The following is an 11,487-nucleotide window of genomic DNA, read 5'->3' as shown; positions in this document are numbered from 1 at the left end:
TTTTTGCATACTGAGACCTCATTCTTCTTCAGACTATGAACACATTTCTAGTTTATATTTTTTTTCAATTGTTAATTTTGCTTATAATAAAATATATTTATAACTATAGAACATTAAGCTATATTGGAATAAATAAAAGAAGACATATATACAAGAGGCAGTTATAAGCAATTTAAAAAATGTTCAATTTCAAACTAGCTGCAAAATGAAATGGTGAAATAACATCAAAATATTGCATAATAATTGGAAATAAGACAAGGAGACAAACATAACTTAAGAGTATTTTATTTATGATATTTAATATCATTCATAAATGCTCTAATGTAGTCTAAAGATTTGTTTAAAAATGGAATATTACTATTTTCTTCTTGCTGATGTTGTATATACTATTAAAAGAACTTGCAGTACGTGTAAGAATCTGTAACAAAATAGTTTTGCTAAATATTCCCTTCATTCAGTTGAAACATCTCCAACTGTAATTACAAATCTACATTTATTTTCATATCTGCTGATTTCTCAACCATAAAAATTGACAACTTCTGCATTAATTCAAAAACTATAATCTTACACTTAACTGTTACATAATATTTGTTTAAAAAACTATTAAAATGTCAGAATATCATTTAATTCTTTTCTTAATGTTAGCTATTGATTAAGGATAAATGCAAAATATACAATAATAAGCAAAACTTTGATGACATGACCAGCTTTGTACAAGCTCAAATACATGTCAAAACACAGCTTTTCATGGTTTTCAAATTTTCATTTTTTTGTCAAGTTGTGCTGTTTTAGTGATGTTTTGACATGCTCATGATAGTGGTTCCTTGTGTTTTGTCATGTTCATTAACAATTATTATTTGTTTTGTCATGTTCATTAACCTGTATTAATGTGTTTTGTCATGTTCATGAACTCTTATTGTTTTGTCATGTTCATTAACCTGTATTGTGTTTTGTCATGTTCATTAACCCTTATTGTTTTGTCATGTTCTTTAACCTGTATTAATGTGTTTTGTCATGTTCATTAACCCTTATTGTTTTGACATGTTCATTAGCCTGTATTAATGTTTTGTCATGTTCATGAACCCTTATTGTTTTGTCATGTTCATGAACTTTTATTTGTTTTGTCATATTCATTAGCCAGTATTATTGTTCTTTGTCATGTTCATGAACCCTTATTATATGTTTTGTCATATTCATTAGCCTGTATTATTGTGTTTTGTCATGTTCATGAATCCATATTTGTCATGTTCATGAACTGTTATTATATGTTTGGTCATGTTCATGAACCCATATTAGTCATGTGTATGAACCTTTTTTGTGCTTTTTCATGTTCATAAACTAACATTATTTTGTTCTGTGACATGTGTGTCACATTCATAAACACATATTATTTTGTTCTGTGACATGTTTGTCACATTCATAAACACATTATTTTTTTCTGTGATTGTCAAATTCATAAACCTGCATTAAATCTGTTTCATGTTCATGAACCTGGTTTGTGTTTTGTCATATTCATGAATTCATGAGCCTGTTTTGTTTTGTCATATGAATTCATGAGCCTGTTTTGTTTTGTCATATTCATGAATTCATGAGCCTGTTTTATTGTTTTGTCATATTCATGAATTCACAAGCCTGTTTTATTGTGTTTTGTTATATTCATGAATTGATGAGACTGTTTTATTGTGTTTTGTCATATTCATGAATTCATGAGCCTGTTTTGTCATATTCATGAATTCATGAGCCTGGTTTATTGTTTTGTCATATTCATGAATTCATGAGCCTGTTTTGTCATATTCATGAATTCATGAGCCTGTTTTATTGTTTTGTGATATTCATGAATTCATGAGCCTGTTTTATTGTTTTGTGATATTCATGAATTCATGAGCCTGTTTTATTGTTTTGTGATATTCATGAATTCATGAGCCTGTTTTATTTTGTCATATTCATGAATTCATGAGCCTGTTTTATTGTTTTGACATATTCATGAATTCATGAGCCTGTTTTATTGTGTTTTGTCATATTCATGAATTCATGAGACTGTTTTATTTTGTTTTGTCATATTCATGAATTCATGAGCCTGTTTTATTGTATTTTGTATTGTGCATAAACCTGTATTATTTTGTTTTGTCACATTTATAAACCTGCTTTTGTTTTGTTACGTTTGTGAACCTGTTTTTTGCTTTGTCATGTTCATTAACCTGTTTTATTAGGTTCTATTCTGTTTATAAACTTGTATTATTTTGTTTCATCATGTTCATAAATGTATTTTATGTTTAGTCACATTCATGAACCTGTTTTGACATTTTCATATACCTGTATTACTTTGTTTTGTCATGTTCGTGAACCTGTTTTGCTTGAATCGAATGCTGGTACCCCTGGTTTTGGTTGCTTGTCTTATAGACTGGTACCCCACTAATAAGGCCATGTTTTTATACCCTGCTTTAACATTATACCTGGACTGGTTGCTTGTCTTATAGACTGGTACCCCACTAATACGTCATGTTTTTATACCCTGTTTTAACATTATACCTGGATTGGTTGCTTGTCTTATAGACTGGTACACCACTAATAAGCCATGTTTTTATACCCTGCTTGAGCATTATACATGTACCTAGATTTGGTTGTTTGTCTTATAGAATGATGACCACCATTACTTATACTGTATATATTCCAAACTGTAATTTCTGGGGAGGAATTATGAAAATACATGACATGTTAAGAAAACTTTTATGTACCATAGAACTACAAAGACATGGTTTCAAGTGAGGTTAATTACCAATTAAAATTATCCTTTATGTCATAAAAACCTAGAATATCATAAAATTATAAATTATGAAGGATAACGTATGTGAATATCACAGAATATGAAACAAAAAATGTTTAACTTTATGTTAACATAAATAAAGTTACAAAAATAAATACTGTATATATTTGCTTATAAGCAGTATTTTTTTATACAAAAAATATGATTCATGTATATTAGGGGTCATTTTATAAGGTGTGACATAAGCAAAATTGGATAATCCTAGATGTAATGTAGGAAACTAAATATTTTTGTAAAAGGTACAAAAATACAGCCAATTCAAATATTTTTATGTTTCATGCAACTATTCCCATTCATAAATACATATGTGGTATGTACTATGTTTATTCATTTCATTACAGTATTCATTACACAATACTTATATCTACATCTATTAAATCTACATTAATAATTTTAAAATATAAAATTAGTAAATATTACTCACTGCAAAGTGAAGTGTCCAACAGTGTTTACTGCAAGTGTTTACAAGTATATTGGTTCAATTTTCATGCAAGTGTGAACAACCCATATTTGTATGTTTTGTGGTTTTGTTTATATATTTTTCTGTATAAACATGATTTGCATCTGATGCAATAAAAGTTCTGTTTAGATTCATATTTGCCTTTTTCATAAGCTTGATTTAATTCCCATGTAATATTCCCAAAAAGTATCTGCCATCACACATGGGGTCAATATATTTGTTTTCCCAATTGACAATTATCTCAGCAAGCTGCAATTCTGATACTATTTCAGTGCCAACTAGAGTCTTACAACTCCCTGTGTGCATCTGACTATTCCTTAGCTTGTAATGGTAGCACTTACATTGTTTTCCAACTTGACAACTCTTTTATCAAGCCATGATTTATTTTCAGCCCCAAGTCGAGTCATATATGTACAGTTAGCGGAAGTTGCTTTTTTGAACTCCCTGTGATCATTCTGTACAACTGACACCCCTTTAGTTATGGCAAAATTAGCTAAATTTCACCAAGGCATGATGGAAGTGTCACTTACAGAGCTCTAGCTCAGTTCCCACACAAGCACCCATAGATGACAGTAAAGATAAGAATTGGAGTTGGACAATGTTTATGATGACCAGGATTAACCATCAGGCTTGTATCAGATGACAGTGACATTTTTCGGATATTGTGAATCACCTAAGTACGAACTTTACTTTCAATATTTGTAAGTAAGATGGATAGAATTGATGTATTATAGAATACTGTGCATTGGATCATTCTGGTCTATGGTATTCATTTTGTATTAGTATGTGACCTATTACAGAATTCATTGATAGCATTGATTAATAATATAGGTGGTTTTTAAATGTAAAGCATTATTGATTTCCATGGATCTTAATACATGCAAATGGACAAAATGTAAAATTTTATTTTTTATTTTTCCTATCTATTCATCCATCTATCTAGTTTTGCTTACTTTTCTTCCAAAGTGCAAGTCAGTCTCACTTTAATGGCAATGTCACCCATTATTGAAAAATCAAATCTATAAAATATACCCTGACTTAAAGTCATCTTATAAACAAGTATATACAGTGCATATAAATGATGATCAAACAGTGAACATATAAATTATACAAAAATACAAAGAAAAAAAAACTGACCATCTGACTGATAGAAAACAGTGACAAAGAATAACACCTGTGCAATGTATTAAAAACAATGACAAACAATAACAACTGTACATTGTAATAAAAACAATGACAAACAATAACACCTGTGCATTGTATTAAAACAATGACAAATAATAACAACTGTGCATTGTCTTAAAATAATGACAAACAATAACACCTGCTCACTGTATTAAAAACAATGACAAACAATAACACCTGTTCACTGTATTAAAAACAATGACAAATAATAATACCTGTGCTTTGTATTAAAACAATGACAAACAATTACACCTGTGCATTGTATTAAAAACAATGACAAATAATAACACCTGTGCATTGTATTAAAGCAATGACAAATAATAACACCTGTGCATTGTATTAAAACAATGACAAATAATAACACCTGTGGATTGTATTAAAACAATGACAAATAATAAACACCTGTGCATTGTATTAAAAACAATGACAAATAATAACACATGTGCATTGTATTAATAACAAATAATAACACCTGTGCACTGTATTAAAAACAAAAATGCTTATCACTACCATATATATTTACTTATAAATCAGGTCCAAATACAAACTGCATGGACAAATTGCATAGATACAGATCTGCCAGCACATGATGCAACAGCAGATCTTGGTCTATTCAAATGTTGTTAGTAGTAATCAACAAAACCAGCAACATAGACCTGATTTGTTAATGAGTATACCAGGTATATATACAGCACTTAATAAATGCAGGAGGTAATATTTCACAAAAATGCCCTTGCCATTGCTAAATGAAAGAAAAACAAGAACTCTTGTCATAATTTGTAGTAAATATGTTGAACAGAAAAAGAGGAGGTGTCAAATTTGGTATCCACTACTGCAACTATTGGGAGAAGTTCAAAGGCCAGATTCACAAAATATGTGATTGCAATATATATATATATATATATATATATATATATATATATATATATATATATATATAAATTTCAAACCAAGCTTTGTATATGAAGTCAAGCAGAAAAATACATCATATATGTATGCGATGGATCTGGCATCACCCTTGGTTAATGCCTTGGGGTAGAAGTGAGTTTTCTTTATTAAGTTTTCTAACTGATGTTCAAACAGAAAAAACGTCCAAATCTTGAGATGTAGAATTTTTTTTCACAAAAAATTATACTTCCTGCTTTGGACCTGCCTCCTCACCTGAATTTTTCAGAATCCAACAGTTTTGAGCAAAATAATTTTCTTCAATAATCTGAAGACTGCTGTGCCACTTTAAAAGCTCCTCAACCCAAATACAGTATCAGTCTAACAGCTTAACATAATTAATAAAGAATGCCTTAATATCCTAAATGTTAAAATTTACTACTCTTTATTTAAATGAAAAATTTTCCAAAGTACGACACACCTATATTCACTTAGCAACTCTGGTTTTTCTTTCCATTTAGTGCAAACAGTATTTCTGATTAAGCATAAATACAGTATTTCTGATTTAAGCATGAATACAGTATTTTGGATTTAAGTATGAATACAGTATTTTGGAATTAAGTATAAATACAGTATTTTGGATTTAAGTATAAATACAGTATTTGGATTTAAGAATAAATACCAGCTTTCAATCAGTGTGAAAATGAGGCTTGGCAGTGCTGTAAAAAGTCTGATAGCCAGACACTCAGGACACTACAATTCCATATCAGACCTCTCTTATATTTTAAGGGACATGTCCATCAGTCTTGTCAAAAATAAATTTGCCTGAGAAAACTTTGATCATGCTGATGAAATGCGAATTATTTTTGAACTGTTGAAAGGCTAATTATTTACATTTATTCCCATGTATGCCACTTAGCCTTAAGAAGATTGCATACTTATCATATAAAAGTTCTATCGAATGCTGTAAGCTTTGCATACAAAGTGAAGTATGTGAGCTGTGAATGGGGAAAGAATTGCCTGATTCCTCTTACTAGTACTCACATGACTTTAACATACATTTGAGTCTAAAATACCATTTTGGATATTTATGTACAGTACCAAACTAGCCAAAACCAGTCTAGTAGGTACCAGAACTGTTCCAGTAATCATTCCAACCAGTGTGATGATGCATGGCCACATAATGGGATTAAGGTTTGTGTGTATACAGGACAGTCAAGCTGTTAATTGATTACTTTACTGTTGTAATCTGGAGAGTTTATGCCAAATGTAAGATGTTTTTTGCAGTATTATTAGCATTAAAGGGTTCAAATGTGGTCATGTTGGCTTCTGAGTATTTGAATAAAACTTAACCATCTTTCATCAGAGGTAAGATAAGATGGAAAGAAAGACCAAAAAATCATTTTGGTAAAAACACAAGTATTTTGATTTATCTTTTTAATGGTCTTGTTTAACTGCTAATGAATTGTTCAAGTTAAATGAATAATAATTCAGGTGACCCTTGTTCAACCTTACACTAGTTTAATGATCAACACTGGTTAAACATATTAAGGGGCACATATAAACATAAACTGTATAAATCAAGACACACTTTGGATGCTAATGAACATAAACACTCTTGATCCACTAAGCAAGAATGACATTGTTAAAGCAATCAGAGAATGGCTGACCTCAGGACCTAAAGGAAAAGATTGCTTTACATGAAATTTTTTGAGCTCCAAATAAGCATACAAGTCAATTTAAAATGATATGGTTTTAGTCCTTTCACATCTGAAGTGTAGCAACTGCAGTGGGACAAATAATATCAAAAAAGGAGCAATTTTGGGCATAAGGAAATTCAAGGCATCTGGGCTTGTAAAATTTGAGTACAGGTTGATAATTATTTTAAAACTCACAAACTCACCAGCTCTAGGCTCATACTTAAAACATTTTTCTCCAAGCACTGCTTAGTATGAGTGTTGCTTAGTTTGGGTGTTGGAACAGTTGGGCACATCAAATAGTTATAAGATTTGTATAACAAAAATCAAATACAATAACAATAACAATACCAATAACAAAGAGAGGAAAGAGAAAAAAAGATGATGAATGAGAATAACAACAGTAACAAATGACTACTAATCTACCAGCGTGACTTTCCTATACATTCCTTGTGTCACAATGCATCGGTATGAAAAACTTTGGATCAACAACAATTAATCAATAAGAAATGGTCAGAAAAATCTGTAAACAAATGGCAGCCATGAAAATTGTACAAAATATTGAGTGAAACCCAAAAAGCCAAAAGTTTCTTCATTTACTGTGTCAACTCTAAGCAATGATGATTAACATGATGAGCTTTAAGCATCTAGTATTCCTTTCATGATTATCATGTTGAACATCCTGTTAGAGTTGCAAAAACATGGACTATAAAACATAAATGGACTATTTGGCACTGTTGCAACTTTTAAAACCAATTTATTAAATGTTATTATAGCTTTTAAGCATTAATGGACTTATTCTGTTCGCAGATGACCATCCTGAAAGTTACAATAAGACTTCTTTTTCTAAGTACAATACTCTAAAATCAAATATCTGTTCAATGTTTATTGAAAACTATATGGTCCAGAAAGGTATGTAAATAAATATGTATCAAGCTGAATCTATCCATGACAACATTACCTCCCTTTCAAACTTTATTTCTTTTTTGTTTGAATCCCAAAACTGTTAATATAAACAAGTTTTAATCTTCTTTATTTTATTTTAAACATATTTGCTGCATATATTAGAAAACCAAATGGGCAGGCACAAGTTCTTCCGACCCAGAATAGCCATTCCCACTAAAAATACAAAACACATTGCATCGGATGATATTTGAAAAAGTGTAAGAACTAAAATCATCGAAAGCCATCACTGTTTGTGGTGCAAATCATAAAGGAATAAATAAAGGTGAAGTACCATTAGAGAATGAATCATAAACACATAAATTCATGTACATAAAATATATGAAACAGTTCTTATATTACTGAACTTCTCACTTGCATTTCTAATTTTACTCCTATTTGAATTGTATAAATGCTTGGAATACATGTAAACTTATATGCATATAGATAAACAGACATATAAACACATAGATAGTCATGCATATACCTACACACACAGCTAAGTCAATAAACATATAAGCATACAGAAAAACAGACATATAAACACAGTCATGCATATACCTACACACACAGCTAAGTCAATAAACATATATGCATACAGATAAAGACATATAAACACATAGATACCTACACACACAGCTAAGTCAATAACATATATGCATACAGAAAAACAGACATATAAACACACAGATAGTCATGCATATACCTACACACACAGCTAAGTGAAATGATGCTCAGAGAAGACACAATCAAAGAAATCTTTTGCAGAAAATAATGGTAACAATAGTGTTCAAGACTTAAAAACCATGACAAGGAGATCTTAAAAAATACCCACAAATTTGGACTTAACTTTCTTGAACCCTATTGTTAGATTGATAGGCTCAAAAAATGTTTAGTACATTTGATATAAAGATGTAAATACATAAAAACTTCATTATTAATGGAGTCATCAAGAGTACTGTCACCAAAATAAGGAATCTCTACATCAGTATGAACTGAAACTCTCAGTAGGTTATTCAGTCCAAAGCATGTCTAAGTCAGTATAAATTGGAAGTCAAAATTAGGTTACTCAAACCAAAGCAGTATCAAATGGAAGGCTGAATAGGTTATTCAAAGCAAAGCATGTCTAAGTCAGTATGATCTGGAAATCTGAATAGGTTATTCAAATCAAAGCATGTCTAAGTCAGTATGATCTGGAAGTCTGAATAGGTCATTCAAACCAAAGCATGTCTAAGTCAGTATGATTTGGAAGTCTGAATAGGTCGTTCAAACCAAAGCATGTCTAAGTCAGTATGAACTGGAAATCTGAATAGATCATTCAAACCAAAGCATGTCTAAGTCAGTATGATCTGGAAATCTGAATAGGTTATTCAAACCAAAGCATGTCTAAGTCAGTATGATTTGGAAGTCTGAATAGGTCGTTCAAACCAAAGCATGTCTAAGTCAGTATGAACTGGAAATCTGAATAGGTCATTCAAACCAAAGCATGTCTTAAGTCAGTATGATCTGGAAATCTGAATAGGTTATTCAAACCAAAGCATGTCTAAGTCAGTATGAACTGGAAGTCTGAATAGGTCATTCAAACCAAAGCATGTCTAGGTCAGTATGATCTGGAAATCTGAACAGGTTATTCAAACCAAAGCATGTCTAAGTATGAACTGTAAGTCTGAATAGGTCATTCAAACCAAAGTATGTCTAAGTAACTATGAACTGGAAGTCTAAGTAGCTATTTATTAAGAGGATTCTAGAATTATTATGTAGTTTCCAGTCAAAGAAATAAAGGGAGGCTGTTTCATATGATTTAGAGCAACTACACAACGTACAGCAATAATGTGTTTCAAATAAAGATCCACTTTAAGTAATGAACAGTTTATCCTCTGTATAGCAAGTATGAGATACATGATTCTTTCTCCCATAAAGTATTAGAATGGCCCTTGCTTGTTTAAATGTAATTACTTTTAGAAGACAGATATGGAATTGGAGTTTCTTACATGATGAGGTAAAACTGTCATAAAATACGGTTGTCAGTGTAAAACAAATTACTCTTTTGTTAGCTGTATTAACAAAATTGACAAAATATTACTTCAAAATTTAAACCATTTCTCAATGACTATCTCTGACCCCTATGCTGAGCAACTGTTAGTAGTATAATTAGTAAGTGTGGTGATAAATTACTAACCATTTTATAAAACATTTTAAAATTTTGGAAACCAAATTCATATTTTGTGATGAGTCAGGGGAAAGAACTCATCTGATATGACATATGAATATGTCTCTGAGAGCCCTGACATATCAATCAACCATATCAAACTTATTCATTCCGCTGACTGACAGCCCTGACATATCCCTCAACCATACCAAACTTATTCATTCCACTGACACAGCCCTGACATATCCCTCAACTATATCAAACTTATTCATTCCTCTGACACAGCCCTGACATATCCCTCAACCATATCAAACTTATTCATTCTGCTGACTGACAGCCCTGACATATTCCTCAACCATATCAAACTTATTCATTCTGCTGACTGACAGCCCTGACATATCTCTCAACCATATCAGACTTATTCGTTCTGCTGACTAACAGCCCTGACATATCCCTAAACCATATAAAACTTATTTATTATGCTGACACAGAACAAAACCAATATGCAGTTTTGTGTATAAATAAAGACTATGGAAGAAAAAATCCCAACCATAAAAGTTAGAACAAAACTGAATGTTTCAAAAATGCAATTACAATTTACGGATGACATTGATTGTTCAATGAATGCTAACATTCATTAAAGAAGGTACAGTATCTTCCATAAATAGGACTAGATGAAAAATATCACAAATAGTTCTTGAACTATGGAAGAAATCCTATGCACCTGGGTGAATCTTGAACAGCAGAAGTCGGGTTGCTTGTGACCCTGTGAATACAGCAACATATTTAGAGTCACATGTGAAATTAATTTTCTGCACTTCAGAATCAACTCGTAAACTAAACTGCTCCTTTGCAGATGCTGAGTCCCACAACTTCAGTGTGTTGTTACGGCAAGCTGATACTACCCACCTGCTATCTGGGGAAATGCCTATCTGCATCACCTGGAAATAAACAGGATCAATTTCATTAATGTTTAGCATATCATCTGTATTCATACTGCTTTCATACTGCATTCATACTGCTTTTACATACAATGTCATGGCACAACAAAGAATGTATAGACTTTTTACAAAGTTATGATTCAACTGTTTGCTCCTTATACTTTATCTTATGCATTATCTATTCTTGCCTTGGCAAATACAACCCCCCCCCCCCCAACTCTTTAGTCAAAACTCTATAAAACAAATGTCTGTGGCATGATGACCCAGAGCTAGACATCACTTTAAACTGCCACACTGCAGACATCATAGAAATATGACTGGAAAATTGTTAAAGCTACATTAAAAATCCAAATTACAGACAGACACACACACCAATTGCCCTAACAAAAAGTCATTCATGTGTT

The 11,487-nt window shown here is 31.3% G+C and overlaps 1 protein-coding gene across 1 annotated transcript in view; it reads right to left on the bottom strand.

The window, feature by feature from the left end:
* Window positions 1–270: 270 nt before the first annotated feature.
* The window catches only part of LOC149806018 (uncharacterized), a 55,955-nt gene continuing 44,738 nt past the window's right edge, over window positions 271–11,487 (bottom strand). The window contains exon 11 of the mRNA XM_089934996.1: window positions 271–11,083. Within this exon, the coding sequence (XP_089791122.1) occupies window positions 10,859–11,083 (225 nt within the window). The 3' untranslated portion in view covers window positions 271–10,858. The remainder of the gene's footprint in view (window positions 11,084–11,487) is intronic.

Source organism: Sinohyriopsis cumingii, chromosome 2 (genome assembly GCF_028554795.1).
Source record: "Sinohyriopsis cumingii isolate HCF-2022 chromosome 2, ASM2855479v2, whole genome shotgun sequence".
In the NCBI taxonomy this organism is placed as follows: Eukaryota; Metazoa; Mollusca; class Bivalvia; order Unionida; family Unionidae; genus Sinohyriopsis; species Sinohyriopsis cumingii.
The sequence above is the reverse complement of the archived record's forward strand: the minus strand, read 5'-3'. Positions and strand labels throughout refer to the sequence as shown.